Source organism: Suricata suricatta, chromosome 2, assembly GCF_006229205.1.
Source record: "Suricata suricatta isolate VVHF042 chromosome 2, meerkat_22Aug2017_6uvM2_HiC, whole genome shotgun sequence".
NCBI lineage: Eukaryota > Metazoa > Chordata > Mammalia > Carnivora > Herpestidae > Suricata > Suricata suricatta.
The window spans coordinates 78,296,540-78,318,286 of record NC_043701.1 but is presented as its reverse complement, the minus strand read 5'-3'; the positions used below and the strand labels follow the sequence as shown (position 1 = coordinate 78,318,286).

General features: G+C 35.4%; 1 protein-coding gene across 2 annotated transcripts in view; it reads left to right on the top strand.

The window, feature by feature from the left end:
• LRRD1 (leucine rich repeats and death domain containing 1) overlaps positions 1-13,570 on the top strand; it is a 31,240-nt gene extending 17,670 nt beyond the window's left edge. For both annotated transcript variants that reach the window (XM_029957026.1, XM_029957035.1), the window contains exons 4-6: positions 10,411-10,572; positions 12,586-12,703; positions 13,352-13,570. In XM_029957026.1, the coding sequence (XP_029812886.1) occupies positions 10,411-10,572; positions 12,586-12,703; positions 13,352-13,538 (467 nt within the window). In that variant the 3' untranslated portion in view covers positions 13,539-13,570. The remainder of the gene's footprint in view (positions 1-10,410; positions 10,573-12,585; positions 12,704-13,351) is intronic.
• Positions 13,571-21,747: the final 8,177 nt, after the last annotated feature.

The window sequence follows — 21,747 nt, the reverse complement described above, 5'->3', positions numbered from 1 at the left end:
GTCCGTTTCCTCTATAAAGTGAAGCTGACTGGAGTATCCATGCTGTAGATTTGTTTGCAGACTGAATGCGACTTTGAAAGCAGGTTGCATAATGTGAAAGCACTATGCAAGCAAAAGGTGTTCATATACTCTTGTGAAATAGTCCTCTCTGTCACCAACTAGCAAATTTAGGAAGATAACCCTTCTGAACTTCAGTGTTTTCATCAGCAAGATAGGAAGGTTATAACTTCTGCTTGTTCACAGACTTGTGGGAATATAATTAGATAAAACTTATGAAAATAGTTTCACAAGTGAGGTGATATACCAATTAAAGGGATTTAGAGGTTGGTTCTTTTCTTCCCTCGTAGCATGGGCTTTGGAGTGGAACAGACCTTAGAATTCTAGCTCCGTCTTTCAACAGGATTTTTTTTAAGCATTAATCTTCTGTTTCCTAATCTGTAAATGGAAATAAAATCTATTCTTTGGTTTGTGAGAATTAAATGGTTAACTACTGATACAATATACGTTTTAAACAGATGTTAGAGTCTTCCTCCAAGGAACCAAAATAACAGATGAAAGGAAGTAGGTTGGCATGTAATCTGCCAGTGGTTGTGGTCAGGGAGAAGGACAGTTCTCTTGCCTTACAGTTCTCTCTATAGGACTTGCTAATGCTAGGCTGCAGGCCTCCATCATCTTCTACCTGTAAGACAGCTAATTAAGCTGGTATTGGTGTATCTGTCGTTTACAGCTGGCATCTGTTCTGATGGGTCAGTGCTTGTGCCAAAGAAGTTGTTAAATGTTTTTTAACTTGTACATTTAAAAAATATTTTTTAATGTTTACTTTTGAGAGAGAGAGAGAGAGAGAGAGAGAGAGAGAGAAAGAGAGGCAGAGAGAGAGATGGAGACACAGAATCTGAAGCAGGCTCCAGGCTCTGAGCTGTCAACACAGAGCCTGATGCCAGGCTCGAATTCAGGAGCAGTGAAATCATGACCTGAGCTATGCTCAACTGACTGAGCCTGCCAGGTGCCCCAGTTGTTAAATATTTTGAATAGCATCACTGCTTACATGTACTAATGTAACAGCCTCTGAAAGGACTCCTACCTATAGCCTCTCTCTCTCTCTCTCACTTTGTTGCTGTCAGTATTTAAAAACACTTTTTATTGAAGCATAATATGCATACCAGAAAAAGTACATAGTGTCTCAAAAGATTAAAATTAAAAGTAGAACTACCATATAACCCAGCAATTCTATTTCTAGGTATTTATTCAAAGGGAAAGAAAATAGTAACTCAAAAAGATACATGCACTTCATGTTCATTACAGCATTATTTACCAAGTGTCCATCAATGGATGGATGGATAAAGAAAATGTGGCATGTACACACACACACACACACACACACACACACACACACACACACTGGAGTATTATTCAGCCATAAAAAGAAGGAAGTTTTGCCATTTACAACTATGTAGATGGACCTTAAGGGCCTTTTGTTAAGTGAAATAAGCCAGACAAAAGTACTATACTACTTTACTTATATGTAGAATCTAAAAACACAAAAACAAATGAACTCATAGAAACAGAACAGATTGATGGTTGCCACAGATGGACCTGGTCAAAATGGATAGACGGGAGCAAAGGGTACAAACTTCCAGTTATAAAATAAATTAAGTCCTGGGATGTAATGTACAGCATGCTGACTATAGTTAGTAATACTTTTGGTATATTTGAAAGTTGTTAAAACAGTAGATCCCAAAAATTTTCATCACAAATTTGTAACTATGTATTTTTTAAAAATGCTTATTTACTTTTGAGAGACAGTGTATGTAAGCAAGGGAGGGGCAGAGAGAGATGGGGACAGATGATCCAAAGGAGGGTCTGTGTTGACAGCAGCATGCCCAATATGGGGCTCAAACTCACAAACCTCAAGACCATGACCTGAGTGGAAATTGGACACTCAACCAACCGAGTCACTCAGGCGCCCTGTAACTATGTGTTGTGATGGATGTTAACTAGACTTATTATGTTGACCATTTTATAATATATAGAAATATTGAATTATCACATTATACATCTGCAACTAAAATGTTATATGTCAATTATAATTCCATTTTTTAAAAGTACATATTGTATACAGCTCAATGAACTTTCACACACTGAACAAACCCATATTCAGAACCTAGATCAAGAGACAAGACATTCCCAGAAACCCCTTCTTGCACCCTTCCAGTCACTTTTCTCCTTTCTCTCAACCAAGGGTAAATGCTATCATGATTTCCAATAGTGGGCCTTAAGTGAAATCATGAAGTATATGCTCTTTTATATCTGCCTTCTTTCAAAACTCAACATTATGTTTGTGAAAATCACTCATATTACTCTGTGTGGTTGTGGACCATTCACTCTCAGTGCTATCGATATTAGTAGAAAAGCAATTCTTGGGGCATCTGGGTGGCTCAGTCGGTTAAGCGTCGACTTCGGCTCAGGTCATGATCTCACAGTCCTTGGGTTTGAGCCCTGCATCGGGCTCTGTGCTAACAGCTCGGAGCCTGGAGCCTGCTTCAGGTTCTGTGTCTCCCTCTCTCTCTGCCCCTCCCCCACTCACTCTCTGTCTCTCTCTTTCAAAATAAAATAAAGACATAAAAATTTTTTTAAAAAAGCAATTCTTGTGGTCAGATAGCAAACTGTGATTTTAATCCTTTTAAATTTATTTGGACTAGCTTTATGGCTCAGCATATAGTCTACCTTGATAAACACGCCATACACTTTTTTTAATTTAAATTTTAGTCAACAAACAGTGTAATATTGGTTTCAGGAGTAAAATTCATTGATTCATCAATTACACTCAACACTCAATGCTCATCACAGTGCCCTCCTTTATGCCCATTACCCATCTAGCCCGTCTCCCACCCACCTTTTTCCATCAACCCTCAGTTTGTTCCCTTTTGTTATGAGTCTCTTGTGGTTTCTTTTCCTCTCTCCTCTCCATCTGCCACTTCTTGTATGTTCAGCTGTTTCTTAAATTCCATATATGAGTGAAATAATATGGTATTTGTCATTCTCTGATTGACTTATTTTGCTTAGCATAATACATTCTATCTCTAACCACATCATTGTAAATGGCAAGATTTCATTCTTTTTCATGGCTGAGTAATATTCCATTGTATATACATACCACATCTTCTATATCGATTTATCAACTATTGTTGATAATGATGCTATAAAAAGTGGGATACATGTACCCCTTTGAATCTGTATTTTTGTATCCTTTGGGAAAATACCTACTAGTGTAATTGTTAGATCTTAGGGTAGTTCTATTTTTAACTTTTTGAAGACCTTCATACTATTCTCCAGAGTGGCTACACCAGTTTGCATTCCCACCAACGGTACAAGAACATACCACACACTCTTTAAAAAGTATATTCTGAAATTTTAGTTACAGTGCTTTATATGCTCTTTTATATCTGGTATCTTTCAAAACTCAACGTTATGTTTGTGAAAGTCACTCATATTACTCTGTGTAGTTGTGGACCATTCACTCTCCAGGTGGTTGGTAGTTTTGTGCTATCTTCTGTCTTTACTGGTATATTGTCTTCTTATGCTTTAGAGAACAGTGTTAAAATCCAAAACTATGGTTGTGGAATTGTGTATTTTTTGCTTTCATTGTCAACTTTTTCCATGTATTTTGAATAACTATTATAAGAAAATGCACATATATGATTATTATGACTTTTGATTCTAATAAATTTTTTATCATCAGAAATCCCCAAATGTCCCTCTCTATCTCCAGTAATAATCTTTATCTAGAAGGCTATTTTATCTAATGTTAAGATAGCCACTCCAGTTTTGTTAAGCTACTGTTCACATGGTATATCTTTACTATCAATTTACTTTCAACGTAACTGTGTCTTTATATTTAAAACACATCCCTTGGGGGCACCTGGATAGCTCAGTTGGTTAAGTCTCTGACTCTTGATTCTAACTCAAGACATGAGAGGAGGCCCTGTATCTGGCTCTGCATTGACAGGATGGAGCCTGCTTGAGATTCTCTCTCCATCTCTCTCTGCTTCTTTCTGAATAAAATAGTAGATAGATAGATAGATATTAAAAAATAAAGTACATCTGTGTAGACACACCTGTGTCTTTATATTCAAAATGCATCTCTTAAAGACAAACTGTAGTTGGGCCTTGATTTTCATCCTTTCTCGCAATCCCTGCCTTTATTGGGAGTATTCAGTCAATGAACATTTAATGTTGGTATAGTTGGATTTAGATCAGCCATTTCACTATTTGTTTTCTGTTTCTTTCCTCTGTTAACTCCTTTTCCATCTTCTTGTTGAACTGTTCTTGTTTGGTTGCTTTCAAGATATTCTCATCTTTGGTTTTCAGCAGTTTGACTATGTTGTGCCTAAGTGTGGTTTTTATTAAGATTCAGGTGAAATTCATACAACATAAAATTAACAATTTTAAAGTGAACAATTTTGGTGGCATTTAGCACATTAACAAAAGTATTACAATGTACCACTCCCTCTATCTGGTTGCAAACATTTCATTGACCCCAAAGGAAGCCTTTACTGATTATTAAACAGTTGCTCTCTATTCTCTGCTCTCTTCTCCCTATTGCAAACTTCAATGTGCAAGGCACCTCTTAAATATGCCTAATGTTATGGATATATCATGCAAATGGAATTGGATAGTATATAACTTTTCTGGACTGACTTCTTTCACTCAGTGTAATGTTTTCAAGTTTCATCCATGTTGTAGCTTGTATGACTAGTTCCTATCATGGCTAAATAGTATTACACTGTATGTATCTACAACAGTTTGATGATACATTCATCCTCTGATGGACATTTGGGCTGCTTTCATTTTGCAGCTATTTTGAATAATGCTGCTATGAACATGTGCACACATGTGTTTATTTCGGTATATTTTCAATTATTTGGGGGCATATTCCTAGGGATAGAATTCCTGTGTCATATGGTAATTTTGTATAATTTTTTGAGGAACTGTCAAATTATTTTCCACTGAGGCAGAGCCATTTTACATTCACACCAGCAATGTACAACAAGTGCAATTTCTCCATATCCTTGTCAATATCTGTTGTTTCACAAGGTTTCGATTACAGTTATACTAGTGAATGCAAAATGGTATCTCATTTTGAGTTTGAATGGAATTTCCCCAATGACTAATGATGTTGAGCATCTTTTTTACGTGCTTGTTGGCCATGTATATATATTTTTTGGAGAAATGTCTATTCAAGTCTGTGGCCCATTTTGAAATTGGGTTTTAATTGGGTTATTTTGTTACTGAGTTGAAAGAGTCCCTTATATAATTCTGAATCTGATCCTTATCAGGTATGTTTTACAATTAATTACTCCCATTCGATAGCCTGTCTTTTCGTTCTGGATAATGTCTGTTGATACATAAAAGTTTAAAATTTTTATGAACTCCAATTATCTATCTTGCTTTTTGTTGCTTGTGTTTTTGGTGTCATAACTAAACATCCTTTGCCAAAATACAAGATCACTAAGATTTCCCTATGTTTTAAGAGTTTTTATAATTTTATCTCTTATATTTCACTTGTTGATCCATTTTGAGTTAATTTTTATATATTGTTTGAGGTAAAGGATCCACTATGATTCTTTTGCATGTGGACTTATAGTTATTAGAGCACCATTTTTTGAAGATGATTTTCCCTTTTTCATTATCTGAGCATTCTTGTTAAAAATTAATTGGCCATAATATATGGATTTACTTCTGGACTCTCAATTCTATTCCATTGCTCTGTCTGTAGAACCTATGCCAGCTCATACTACTTTCCACTTAGTTAACGTACAATGTAATATTAGTTTCAAGTGTACGATATAGTGGTTTAACTATCCCAGCATCACCCAGTGTTCATTACAGGTGCACTTCTTAATCCCTATCATGTATTTAACCCATCCCCCTACCTGTCTCCTTTCGGTAACCATCAGTTTGTTCTCTGTATTTAAGAATTTGTTTCTTGGTTTGCCTTTCTCTCTCTTTTTCCTCCTTTGTTTGTTTTGTTTCTTAAATTCCACATATAAGCAAAGTCAGTTTCTCTGACTGACTTATTTCACTTACCATAATACTCTCTAGCTCCATCCATGTCATTGCAAATGGCAAGATTTCAATCTTTTTATGGCTGAGCAATTCCACTGTATTACATGTATCACATCTTCTTTATTTATTCAACAATCAATGGAAATTTGGGATATTTCCATAATTTTATTATTGTTGATCATGCTGCTGTCAACATTGGGGTGCATGTATCCCTTTGAATTAGTATTTTTGTATTCTTTGGGTAAATAACTAGTAGTGCAGTTGCTGGATCATAAGGTAGTTCTATGTTTAATTTTTTGAGGAACCTCCATACTGTTTTCCAGAGTGGCTGCGCCAGTTTGCATTCCCACCAAGAGTGCACAAGGGTTCCCCTTTCTCCACAGCCCTGTTGTTTCTTATATTTTTGATTTTAGCAATTCTGACAGGTGTGAGGAGATATCATTGTAGTTTTGATTTGCATTTCCCTGATGATCAGTGATGTCAAGCATCTTTTCATGTGTCTTTTTGTCATCTGTATTTCTTGTTGAAAGAAATATCTATTCATGTCTTCTGCACGTTTTTAAAGTGAATTACTCATTTTGGGGGTGTTGAGTTTTCTAAGTTCTTTATATATTTTGAATACTAACTCTTTACCAGATACGTCATTTGCAGATATCTTCTCCCATCCCGTAGGCTGCCTTTTAGTTTTGCTGATTGTTTCCTTCACTGTACAGAAGCTTTTTATTTTTATGAAGTCCCAATAGTTTATTTTTACTTTTCTTTTCCTGGCCTTAGGAGACATATCTAGAAAGAAGTTGGTACAGCTGATGTCAAAGAAGTTACTGCCTAGGTTTTCTTGTAGGATTTTTATGGTCTCATGTTTCATATTTAGGTCTTTATTTCATTTTAAATTTATTTTTGTGTATGGTGTAAGAAAGTGGTCCAGTTTCATTCTTTTGCATGTTGCTGTCCAGTTTTCCCAGCACCATTTGTAGAAGAGACATTCATTTTCCTACTGGGTATTCTTTTCCTGCTTTGTCAAAGATTAATTGACCTTATAACTTGGGTTCATTTCTAGGTTTTCTATTCTGTTCCATTGATCTATGTATCTGTTTTTAAGTCAGTACCATATTGTTTTGATTACTATAGCTTTGTGATGTATCTTGAAGTGTGGAATTGCAATACTTCCAGCTTTATTTTTCTTTTCCCAGATTGCTTTGGTTATCTGGGGTCTTTTCTGATTCCATACACATTTTAGGATTATTTTGAAAAAGGAACAAAATTGAAGGACTCCTATAACCTGATTTTAAGCTTATGAAAGGCTATGTTATTAAAGAAAGTGTGGTATTGGCAAAATAACAGACATAGATCAGTGGAACACAATACATAGTCTAGAAATAGACCCATGCATATATGGTGAATTGATTTTTGACAAAAATGCAAATGTAATTCAACAGAGAAGACAGTATTTTCAACAAATGTTGGTGGAACAACTAGATGGCCATGAGCCAAAAAACAAAATAAACTGCAACAATAATAAAACTTTGATCCAAACCACATACCGTACAAAAAAATCAACTCAAAATGAATCACAGATCTAAATGTAAAAGCTAAAACTATAAAACTGATAGACAAAAACATAGAAGAAAATCTTTGTAACCATGGCAAAGATTTCTTAGATAAAACACCAAAATCACTATTCTTAAAAAATTAATAAATTGGACTTCATCAAAATTCGAAACCTCTACTCTTCAAAAAGCATTGTGAAAAGAATGAAAAGAAAAGTCACAGACTGGAAGAAAATATTTGCTGAATACATAAAAAAAATAACTGTCAAAAGTCAACACTGAGCAGTTGACTCAATAAAAATTGGCATACACGTTATGGAAAGAGCCCAAATGTCCATCAACTGATGAATGGATCAAGAAGATATGGGACATATACAATGGAGTATTGCTCAGCCATAGAGAAGAAAGAAATCTTGCCATTTGCAACAACATGGATGGATCTAGAGAGTATTATGCTAAGTGAAATAAGTCTAAGAAAGGCAAATACCATATGATTTCACTCATATGTAGAATTTAAGAAACAAAACAGATGAACATGGGGGGAAAAGACAAACCAGGAAATAGACCCTCAACTATAGAGAATAAACTGAGGGTTACTGGAGGGGAGATGGTTTGGGGATGGGTTAAGTGGGTGATGGGTTAAGGAGGGCACTTGTAGTGATGAGCTACTAAATTCTACACTTGAAATTAATATTACACTGTAAGTTAACTAACTAGAATTTAAATAATAAGTTGAAAAAATAAAAATTGGCATAAAATTTGAACACTTTATGATGAATGTATATGAATGGCAAATAAGCACAAGAAAATATACTCAGATTATTAGTCATGATAAAAATGCAAATTAAATGACAATGAGATCTTTCTATTAGAATAACCAAAATTAAAATCGGACAATACCAAGAGCTATACCTGCAACTCTGATACACTTATGGTAGGAATGCAAAAGGGCAAAAGGAATGAAAATAGTTTCATAATTTCAACCCATCAATCACACTCCAATCACACTGTCATTTTGAGTGAAATGAAAATTTATATTCAATAAAAAGCTGAGTAAAAATATATTTTTATTTTATAATGAATAAAAAAATACTCATTGTTGCCAACATTATTGGATGTCATTCCAAACATCACTTATTTAGTGGATGGATCAATTATGACATTCATATAATGGAATACTTCTCATTAGTAAAAAGGAACAAACTATTGATATGTCAGTAAACACCAATAAATCTCTAATGTATTATGCTAAGTGAGAGCCAAACCCTAAATACTCTATGTTCTGACTTATATATATTATACATATGCATAAACATGTATGTATAATTATAGGCTTACAATGTATATCATAAAACCCCATATACATATGTAGGTATGTATTTGTACACCTATACACACATACCCATTCCCAAAAGCAATAAGCAAAACTAGTATCAAGATCTCCAGATCTTGGTTCCTTTCTTTCTTGAGAGAGAGAAAGTAAAAGCATTTGCAAGCAGGGGAGGGAGGGACAGAGTGAGAGGGAGGGAGAATCTCAAGCAGCCTCCAAGCCCAGTGCAGAGCTTGATGCTGGGCTCTATCCCACAACCGTGAACTCACAATCTGATCCAAAATCAATAGTCAGATGCTCAGCTGATTGAGCCACCCACGTGCCCCCAGATCTTGGTTTCTGAATCCCATTCTTCATTAAAAGGAACCAGATTCCTTTATTTATGACTATAAATAACATAATAATAAACGTATAAATAAAGACAAACTTTAGGTCAGTTCCTCTCTAAATGATTACAGATTCTTGTCAGTTACCACAATTTTACTTTTTTAATATTCAGTTTATACTGATTAAGGTGATGTTGAAAACATTATATTTAGGGAAGTAGAGTTTAAACCCCACTTCTTGATGGTGGACTGGACTTAGTTTAGTTTGGAACTCAGGTCCAAAAAAATAGAGTATGGACAGAAAAAATGAAAACATTCTCTGGAGAAAGCTGGCAAGACATTAATTTAGCTGTGGGATAAAGCTTAACATTGCTAAGGGGTATCATATGGGTGTGATACCTTTCTGGTATTCACCTCTGTGGTATTCTTTCCAAAAACCCCATAACCCAAGTCTTATCATGAGAAAGTATATCAGATAAACTCAAAGTAAGGAATAGTCTACAAAATACCTAGTCAGTTCTATTTAAAACTGTCAGGATCATGAAAAATAAGGAAAGGCTGAGAAACTGTCTCAGATCAGAGGAGACTAAGAAGACATAACTATATGCAATGTGTTATCCTGGAATGGATTCCGAAACAGAAAAAGGACACTGATAGAAAAATTGATGAAATCCAAAATTGTCTGAAGTTTAATAGTAACGTGCCATTATTAGTTTCATAGTTTTGACAAATGTAATATGATAATGTGAGGTGATGACATTAGGGGAAGCTAAACCTAGATGAGGAATATAGAAGAATTCTCTATAGTTTCTGCAAATTGCTATAAATCTGAAATTATTCTAAACAATCTAATTATTCTTTAAAAATTACCATCATGCTTGCTCTGTAAAATCCTTTTCTGTACTATAAGAGGACAGCCTCTTATCTCACTTTTCCATCCTCTGAGAGAAAGGGACCACAGCTCTGTTTCTGTACATCCTCCTTTTCACTCCTTGCAAGTGGACTTCAATAAGAATTTACATCTGCCAGAAATGCGAGGCCCTCTGGTACTTTGCTTGTGAGACACAGTAAATGGCCCATAAGTAGTTATTATTTATTTTCATATTTTCTCTATAATTTAATTATAATTTTTTTCTACTAGGAAATAATCTGACAGATCTGCCTAGTGGTATCCACAACCTTGTTTCACTGAAGGAGATAAATTTTGATGACAACCCTTTGCTGAGACCTCCAATAGAAATCTGTAAAGGAAAACAACTCTGTATGATTACACGCTATCTACAGAGGGCAGACCAAAGAGATGGTAGGTGATGAGTGAGTGGCTGACTAGTTTACATATCATTTTCGAGTATCATCTATAAATTAAAAGATAGTTTGCTTTCATTAGAGATTTTCAATCTGGCAGAGGCATGAAAAAATTTATCATCTTCCCCTTTCTGAAGGTTAGGAGTTTATATTATTTAATCTGTGTCCATACAAACTAAACCACTGAAAAAAGGCAAACCCAAGTGGAGGGTTGGGCTACTTTCCACCTGTTGGCCTCAGTGCCCTTTAATAGGATTTTCATTATGGTTGTGGGCAGACTTAGATATTCCACACAAAAATTTATTCACTGGTTCTGATCTATAGTCTGGCCTTGAAGGAAGTCGTTAGATCTTTCCATTGAACCAAATCAGGTTTTGGCCCACTATGATCACCTGTCTGCAGTCTGGATAGTCTTCATTCTTTGTTCTTAAGCATTCCTTTGGTTGTCCCTGATTATTTCACATAGCAGGTCCATTTTCTTTAAGTGTCTTACCACTGGACCTCTTGGAGACTGGTTCCCCAAGCTTCTGGGATGGAAGTTTCACTGTCCATTTCTTCCCTTGGGGCTAGGTTCCCAACAATTAAGCTTTTTCCTAGGACTCTGACTTTGCTTCTCATTGTCAGTCCTTAGACTGGATCCAGATTTTGGTCCTCCGATTCAATTCAGTACTTAAGAAGTATTAAATCAATTTAATAAGTACTGATCCAGATTTGGGGAAAGGGAATATACAAAACTCTACACCCAAATCATTCTATTATATTCCCTGTCAGTGTGATCAGAAGCTTACTCAGCATAATCTCATAATCTAGTGATATGGTCACTAAAAATGTACAATCCTCTTTAAACCACAGTATGCATCCATATGCATGGCTACTAGTCACAGCTTTTTGCAAGATTTGGGCCTCACTGATGGAAGGAATATCAGAGATAAAATTAAAAACCACAGTAGCTGTTTTCTCTAACATGCTAAGCGAGTTGGTTCTGCTAACTATTATCATTAAAAAAAGAATATCTTATGGTAACTATTTCTATAAAATAAAGTTTTCAGAAGTTTCCAAGGATCCATAAAGTATTCCTGTTAGGAATACAGTACTTTAGAGAAGGGCTGTAAGTTACACAACTGAACTTCCCTGCTAAAATTCTGTTACTCAAGTTCCTGAGGAAGAGGGATTTGTGTCATTCTAGCCTCAATGGGGAAAGTGCAATGGGAAATGGCAACAGATCAAAGTCAGCAAAAATGAGAGAACCCTAGCTATTTATCTCCTTTCTATGCTCAGAGGGCCTTCATACTGCAGGCACTCAGGGACAGTGGAGAGGAAGTCATCATGGTAGATGTATTTATTCCTGAATTAACAAAGAACATGGGGGTTCCTTCCTTATTATTTTGCTTAGGGTATTCGACTTCCATTTATGTCATTAGCATACAATCTAGCATGAGGGACTGAGATGACTATAGAGGGATGGGATATGGCTAGTTCCTGAAGCTTCCCCAAGTACCTTAGTCAGCAAAATAAATCTAGTCCAAGTTAGTTAGAAGCCTAAAAAACAAAACAAACCTAAAAACTTCTACTTATATCTAAGCTATCATTCATTAAATAAGTGGTTTTTAATATAAAACATACATATACACACTATATATATATAGTAGATGTGAACTTGGTTTCTGAAGATGGTACATAAAGCCCTTTAAGAAGCCAGAATCAAAGGAAAGATAAAATTCAATTCAAATTGTGAAAGAATTTTAAAGGGTTTAAAAATCACTTTGAGGTTGCCTATAATATATTTTTAAATGACCATTTTATGTTGTAGGTTATTCAGATTTTAGAAAAGATAGGACAAATGATTCACATTTCAGTTTGTAAATTAGATCTGCATCTTCCTTTTCAATTTTACTTGACATAGACATTTGATAGGAGCACAGAAGTAAGGAACCCAGATTTAATATTAACCCAAAATAGAGTATGCTTTTCAAAAGAGATGGCTTACATTGTCTTTTATGTTCAAATGTAGAGAAAATCTTAGAGAAGATTTTCAACATAGTTGCCAAAAACATCACTGAAACAAATTTTAAGTTTTTGTGTCAAAAACTAAACCTGGCAATCTCAGAAACAGATATGTCTACAAAGAGGTATGTATGAATGACAACATGTGGTATAAACTTATTCTCATGTTGATTTCTATCATATTGATATTTTAAGGTTTTGAAACAGTCATATTAACATGAATTCTAATTTTCTATAAAAGACTTTGATTTTAGTTTACTATATATTTGAGAATTATGTGAGTAAAGCAGTTAAGGGGTAAGGGCTCTCAAGGCAAACTGCTTGGCTTTAAATTACAACTAATTTTGTGACCTTGTACAAGTCCCTTAACTTCTAGGTGCTTCAGTTTCTCCCCAAGTAAAATAGATACACTTAACTAAGAGAGTTGTCATGAGATTCAGTTATAAAGCATGTAATAGCAGTATTATACTGCCTGAGAATAAAAAACCCCACAATTATTGTTTTGAGATCTTGAGTAAATCTCCCTTAGAACTGAACGTTAATTGGTTGATTAGTTGATTTTCTATCAGGAGATAAAGGTTGGCATGGAGCTAACATTCATTCACTATTTGCCAACCTCTGTGCTAAATTTTATATGAACTTTCTTCACCAATTAATTGATTCCTTACTTCAATCTGGTAAATTGGTTTGAAAATGTAGGGGAGCAATATTTAAGTAACTTAAAAAATGTTCTTAATTGGTAATTAAAATAATATTATCTTTAAAATTTTCAGCACTGTTTCATTAAGTGAGAGAGTCTGCCAAGCACTTAATAGGTGGAAAACGGAAAGTAACAACTTGTCACTAACTACAGCAGCTCTAAGAGACCAACTAACTCGGGCACTAATGATGATAGGAGCATATGAAATTATGGACAAAATAACAGCTTTAAAACTTTTTACATGTGCAATTAAATTCTGAACAGTGTACCCATAATAAAAACTGAAAATTTATGATGCACTTACATAATTGAAACTGGATATAAATTGCATATCATGTCTCTTTTCATGCATTCCTAAGAGATAATGACAAGATAGGGCTATCACTTTAATCACTGTGATAATAAAATATCACAGACACTGTTTTGTATATTTGTTATGTTGCCTTGGAATTATGATAATAAAAAAATTTTATGTTTATTTTGAGAAAGAGCATGGGAGGGACAGAGAGACAGGGAGAGAGAGAATCCCAAGCAGGCTCTGTGCTGACAGCACAAAGCCCACCATGGGGCTTGATCCCATTAACTGTGAGATCATGATCTGAGCTGAAATCAAGAGTTGGACACTTAACAGACTGAGCCCCCCTCGTGCCTTGGTAATGATTTTTAAAAAGAAATAATTCCATTTAAAAATTCATTGTTATATAATGCTTTTATAGAACCCAGGATTTATAGGTAATAAGGTCATTAGTAACTTTCACTGGAGTTAGAAATCAGAGCAATTTCGTTTTAGATGCTAGCTTAAAAATTCATGTACCATTCCTTCATTAGGAATGAGAGAGGTCTGTTAAATATAAACCAGATGGGGCGCCTGGGTAGCTCAGTCAGTTAAGCATCTGGCTTTGGCTTAGGTCATGATCTCACGGTTCATGGGTTCAAGCCCCACGTCGGGCTCTGTGCTGACAGCTAGCTCAGAGCCTGGAACCTGCTTCAGATTCTGTGTCTCCCTCTCTCTCTGACCCTCCCCTGCTTGCACTGCTTCTGTCTCTCAAAAATAAATAAAAAACACTTTAAAAAATAAATAAATATAAACCAGAGCCAAGATCATCAATCCTCTACAGATCTTCCTCAACTTTTAATGGGGTTTCATCCTGACAAACCCACTATAAGTTTAAAGTAACATAAATCCAAAAAGTAGTTTATACCACATCTTCTTTACATGGACACTTGGGCTGCTTCCAAATTTGGCTATTGTATATAATGCTGCAATAAACCTAAGAGTGTATGTTTTCCTTTGAATTAACATTTTTGCATTTTTTGGATAAATGCCCAGTAGTGTGATTAGTGGATCAAGGGGTAGTTCTATTTTTTAATTTTTTGAGGAACGTCCATACTGTTTTCCACAGTGGCTACGCCAGTTTTCATTGCTACCAACAGTACAAGGGGATTCCTTTTTCTCTACATCTTTGCCAATACTTGTTATTTCTGTGTTTCTAATTTTAGCCTTTCTAACAGTTGTAAGGCAATATCTCATTGTCACTTTGATTTACATTTCCCTGATTATTAGTGAAGTCGAGCACTGTTTCATGTGTCTAATGGCCATCTTTATGTCTTCCATCAAGAATTGTCTGTTCATGTCTCCCGCTTGTTTTTTAACTGGTTTACTTGGTTTTTTGGGTGTTGAGTTGTATCAGTTCTTTATATGTTTTGAGTACTAACCTTTTATTGGATATGTCATTTGCAAATATCTTCTCCCATTCAGTAGGCTGCCTTTTTAGTTTTGTTGAATGCATAAAGAAAGTGTGGCATATATACACAATAGAATATTATTCAGCCATAAATAAGAATAAAATCTTAAAAAACATGTTTTTTTAATTTTGGAGAGAAAGCATGAGTGGGGAAGATGGGCAGAGGGAGGGAGAGGAAGAGAGAACCTCAAGCAGGCTCCACGCTCAGTGCAGAGCCCAGTGTGGGCCTCACTCTCACAGTGCTGGGATCATGACCTGGGGAGACATCAAGAGTTGGGTGCTCAGCCAACTGAGCCACCAAGGCACCTCAATAAGAATAAAATCGTATCATTTGCAACAACATGGATGGAGATAGAGAGCATAATGTTGAGCTAAGTAAATCAGGGAAAGGCAAAAATTGCATAATTTCACTCATATGTGGAATTTAAGAAACTAAATGAATAAAGAAAAAAGAGAAATAGACCAAGAAACAGACTCTCCCCCGCCCCACCAAGAAACAGACTGATGGTTAGCAGAGGGAAGGTGGGTGAGGACTCAGTAAAATAGCTGATGGTGATTAAACAGTATTCTTATTATGAAGAGCACCAAGTAATGAGCAGAATTGTTGAATCACTATACCTTATACCTGAAACTAATATAACACTGTATGTGAACAATACTGGAATTAAAATTAAAAATTCAATTTAAAAGAAGTAGTTAACACAGCTAATCTACTGAACATCATAGTTTGCCCTAGCCTACCTTAAATGTGCACAGAATACTTACATTAGCCTACAGTTGGGCAAAATCATCTAACACAAAACCTATTTTATAACAAAATGTTAAATATCTCATGTAACTTATTGATTACGCTACTGAAAGTGAAAAACAGAATGGAACTATGGATACAGAATGGTATTTATCCTTTAACTCTCTTTCATCATGACTGAGGGGCTGCTTCCAGGATTCCACAGCACTCCTGGCCTACCAGACTAGCCAAGAGAAAGCTGTTAAGTTGGAAAGTTACAGGTCCAAACATTAGGACAACATTCATTATCTGTAACATGAATAGGACATGGCTAAGAGATTTGAGTAGGGCATCAAGAGTACTATATGGGGCAATGATATTTTGTAGGATTGTTGTGGGGATTAAAAAAAAAAAGGTTGCCAGTCATTTTGAAATGGGGTGATGATGCTGTCTGAGACTCAACATCTAGAATCCTGCTTTGTCACAGCCACCCTCTGAGGACCTGAAGAGCGCTCTATGAATGGGGAATGAGATCAAGCAAATGCTGTTTTGTCAAAACTCTTTCCATTGCGAAGGACAGATACCTTATCTAGTTAAGCTAAAACAAAACAAAACAAAAACAAAAAAGCTCCACAAACCCACAAAAATCCTGCTCATGTAACTGAAGCCAGAGAAGACCTAGGTGAAATTAGCTTTGAGTTAACTGTGAGGAAGAAAAGTTTAATGAAACAAAACACATTGTATTGTGTTTGGGTTCTAGGGGCAAAAACTGTTTAAAATAATTTTATTAAATTTTTACTTATAGTAGGAAGAGAACAAAATAGTTAAAACTGTAGTTTCTAGAGTTCAGTGCATTATTTTTTTTAAAAAGCTGAGGCTTACTGTTGCATAATTTACATAAACAGATATAGTGTAAAACTGTATCTAATTTTCAGATATATTGTTTTGTGACTTTTTAAATTAGCTAAGCAATTTTTCACAAACATTTGAAGCAATAAAATCAGTAAAGTCTTCATTTGTGTTATAGAAAAGTAAACTAGTACATTTTTTTGCACTAAGAAAATTATCTTGTGAAAAGTAAGTTGTCAAAACAAAAATGTACTTCTTTTGGCTTTCTATCTAGCTAACAAATTTTACTGATAACAAGCTAACTTCCATTCTCGGGGTGCCTGGGTGGCTCAGTCGGTTGAGTGTCTTGGCTTCAGCTCAGGTCATGATATTGCGGTTTGTGGGTTCAAGTCCCTCCTCCGGCTCTGTGCTGACAGCTAGCACAGAGCCTGGAACCTGTTTTCAGATTCTGTGTCTCCCTCTCTCTCTCACCCTCTCCTGCTCATGCTGTCTCTCTCTCTCTCTCTCTCTCTCTCTCTCTCTCTCTCTCTCTCTCTCAAAAATAAATAAAATATTAAAAAAAATTTTTAAAGCTAACTTCCATTCTGAAGGAGAAAGTTAATATTTTTAAAAATGGCCCTTTGTAGGAAAGTGGATGGACCTTGAGGGTGTCATGCTGAGTGAAGTAAGCCAGGCAGAGAAGGACAGAAACCATATGTTTGCACTCATAGGTCTAGCAGGAAAACAAGAGAGACCTAATGGAGAAGCAGGGGGAGCGGAGGAGGGAGAGAGAGTTGGGGAGAGAGAGGGATGCAAAACTTGAGAGACTATTGAATGCTGAGAATGACCTGAGGGTTGAAGGGGAAGGGGGAGGGGGGAAAAGAGGTGGTGGTGATGGTGGAGGGCACTTAAGGGGAAGAGCACTGGATGTTGTATGGAAAACAATTTGACAATAAAATATTATGGGAAAAAAAAGATAAAAAAATATTTTTGCCCTAAAGAATGAGAGAGCGCGACTTCTACTTTCATTTCACAACTATATGAGATATGGAGCAGTATCAGTATTCTTTGCTTTTATTTTGACTCAGATTCTATGTTTTAGCCTCATTTTCTCAGGCGCTTCTCTATGACAAAGGATGCCTTTTAGTAGCTCATAAAAAAAAAGACTTGATTTATTTCTTTGTATCTAGATATTCTAGAAAAGGAGTCCGATTAGCTTGGTTTGTACTGAGCCTACATCTTGGACTGATATATCTTAGTGGATTATAAACAGAACAGGTAAGTAGTTTCTTTTATTCCCAACCTTATTTTCACAACTCTGATGATGAAGAAAGACAAATCTAAAAAGAATACCAGCAAAAGGAAATTGTTTGTCCTAAAGCCTAGAACATAGCGTCATCCCTTCACTCATCCAGGCCAGCCCATGGCGTATCTGGTTACTGTTACCACTTACCTCAACAAACCCAGTTTTCTTTTCCTTCTTGGCATGCTACCAGACTACATTTCTAAACATCCCTTGTGGTTATAGGGGTCTACTGTGATTGAATTCTCACTAATGAAACATAGGCAGAAATGATTAAGTTGTTTTCAGACCTAGCTTCTAAATAGACATTCCATTCCATAACTGGGGGTCCTGTTTTGTGGGCATGGTAGACCCACAAAATTAAGGAATCTAGGTCTCTGAGTCTTAACTCAGAACACAGCTCCTCAACTAGGCATGACTATTTTTGTACTGTTGCATAAGTGAAAAATAAACTCTCATTGAGAGTCTAGGGTCTTGGGGTGTTTTGTTGTAGAAGTTACCCTACCCTAACCTTAGGAGAGGCCCAAGCAAGACCAGATGCAGGACTGTCCTAGTGCCAAAGTCTTGGAAGAGAAATTTGTAAGGGTTCTATGATTCAGTAAATACCTTTACCTTCCTTGTATTTATATGAGCATTCCTCCTTATTGGTACAATTAAAGGAAGGATTAGGAAAACTGAAGGAGACTGAAACTTTCTATAGAGTCATTAAAAGAAAAGTGCTTCATATAAAGAAGATGCTTAAGAAATGACAGCTGTTAATAGAGTTCTGTTTAACATTTAAACATTGTAAGCCCTGTTAACCTTTATAACTGTCTATTATGCTCCTTCAGGAATCTGTAACTGAATTTTCCACAGTTTACCTTGGATTATTATAATGTATGTTATACATCTGTTTTACTATACTCTAATTAAAAAACATGGCGAAAAAACAGTAAAAGAAGTTTTAAAACAGGAAATAGCATAACAGTGATTAAATCTAGGGGGACTGAGATGACAGTTAACTTTAATTTTCTTTTTACTCATTTGTATTTTCCATTTTTTCCCCCAATGAGTACATGTTACCAAAAAAGTAAAAATGGGGGTGTCTGGGTGGCTTAATCAGTTAAGTATCTTACTTTGGCTCAGGTCATGATCTTGGAGTTCGAGCCCTGCATTGGGCTCTGTGCTGACAGTTCAGAGCCTGGAGCCTTCTTCAGATTCTGTGTTTCCCTCTCTCTCTGCCCCTCCCCCAGTCATACTCTATCTCTCTCTGTCTCTAAAAAATAAATAAAAACATTTTAAAAAAGGAGTAAAAATGAAGTCACATAATCCTATTCTCTTAACACAGCTAATTTAATGTTTGCATGTTACCTTTTACCTTGGAGTTTATAACATATGCGTATAGTTTGTTTTCTATAGAGAGGTATAGTAAAATACTAGACTTTGGAACCAAACTATTTTTCATCCCTGCTACCCCTAAGTAGCTCCTTGGTCATGTGGAAGTCATTTAAAAAAATTAATGTTTATTTATTCTTGAGAGAGAGACACAGAGCATGAGTGAGGGAGGGGCAGAGAGAGAGAGAGAAGGAGACACAGAATCTGAATCAGGCTCTAGGCTTTGAGCTATCAACACAGAGTCTGACGTGGGGCGTGAGCTCACAAACTGCGAAATCCTGACCTGAGGTCAGATGCTTAGCTGACTGAGCCATCCACACACCCCTCTTTTGAAAGTCATTTAATCTGTCCCTTGATTTTCTCTTCTGATAAAAAAAAATCCCTAAGGTGTCATGCTGTAGTGAAAATTTAATGTATATTATGTACTAAATGCAAAAAAAAATCAAAACAGTTTCTGGCACATAGGTTTTTGTAATTAGCAACTATTAATATATATTAAAATTTTATATTTCCCCATATTTCTATGGGGGTTGTCCTAATTATATTTTGGTAAGCATTCCATCTGTTGTTTAGTATTCCATTGTGAAATATAGTAACAAAGTATAATTGACCCTTGAACAATGTGGGGTTGGAGCACTGACCCGCCAGGCAGTTGCAAATCTGGATATGACTTTTTTTAATTAAAAAGCATTTTTAATGCTTATATTTTTGGGAATGAGAGAGAGACAGAACACAAGTGGGGGAGAGGCAGAGAGAGAGGGAGACACAGAATCCAAAGCAGACTCCAGGCTCCATGCTGTCAGCACAGAACCCGACATGGGGCTTGAACTGATAAACTGCAAGATCATTACCTGAGCCTAATCTGAACCAAAGTCAGACACTTGAATGAATGAGCCACCTAGGAGCTTGTTTATAAAACTTTTGACTCCCCCTTAACTACTATAGCCTACTGTTCAGCAGGAGCCTTACCAATAACATAAACAGTCAAGTAATACAAATTCTTTGCTATATGTACTATATATTGTATTCTTACAATAAAACAAACTAGGAGAAAAGAAAATTTTATTAAAATCATAAGGAAGAGAAAATGAAATTTCAGTACTATATTTATCAAAAACATATACATATAAGTGGAACCACACAGATCAAATCCATGTTATTCAATTCACTGTAGTCTAAAAATGTTAGGCAGTTCACATTTAGGTTGCTTCCAATACTTGACTTTCATAGCCATTGCTGTATTAAACATTTTTTTCTCAAAATTTTTATTGCAGTAAAATACACAACAAACTTTACTATCTTAGTTATTTTTAAGTATGGAGTTAAATATATTTATAATGTTATGCAATCATCATTACCATAATCTCCATGACTTTTGTCTTACAACATTGCAACTCTAATTAAACTATAACTCTGCATTTCTCCTTCCCTCCAGTCCCTGACAACCACCATTCTTTCTGTCTCTATGATTCTGATCACATTATGTACTTCATATAAGTGGAACCATATGTATTTTTGTGACTTTTATTCATTTACAGTTAAAGTAATTACTGATGGAGGATTTAACTTCTGTCATTGTGCTGTATGTTTTCTATTTGCTGTGTAACATTTTTGACCCTCATTTCCTGCCTTACAGTCTTCTTTCTGCTTAGCTGATTTTTTTTTGCAGTGAACTGTTTAAATTTCCTTATTATTTACTTTCATGTATATTTCATAGGTATTTTTTCCTTGTGGTTACCATGCAGATTGTATTTAACATGCTGAAGCTGTAACACTAATTTGAATTTATGCCAGCTTAACTTCAATAACATACAAAACTTTGCTTCAGAGCTCTGTCTCTTTGGTTGGTATGTCACAGAATTATACAATGTGTGCCCCCAAACATAAATTAATAATTATTTTAGAAGCATTAATCTCTTAAATATATAGAAAATATATAGAGTTAAAAAAACCAAATTTATAATATATTAGCTTTTAAAACTGTCTATATATTGAGGCCAGCATTACCCTTGTATGAAAACCAGATAAAGATACTACAAAAAACAGAAACATAGCCAGTATCTCTGATGTACATAAATGCAGAAATCCTCAACAAAATATTAGCAAGTTGAATGCAAAAATACATTTAAAAAATCATTCACCATGATCAACTTAGATTTATTCCTGGGATTCAAGGGTGTTTCAATATTTGTAAATCAATCAATATGAGGCATCACATCAATAAGAGAGAGAAAAATATATATGATTCCAATAGATGCAGAAAGAGCACTTGACAAAGTCCAATATCCTATTCATGATAAAAGAAAAAAACCTTAATAAAGTAGGTTTAGAGAAAACATAGCTCAACATAATAAAGGCATATATGAAAAACCCACAGCTAACATCACACTCAGTGGTGAAAAACTGAGAGCTTTTCCCCTAAGGTCAGGAACAAGAGGATGTCCACTCTCGCCACTTCTGTTCAACATAGTACAGGAAGTCCTAGCCATAGC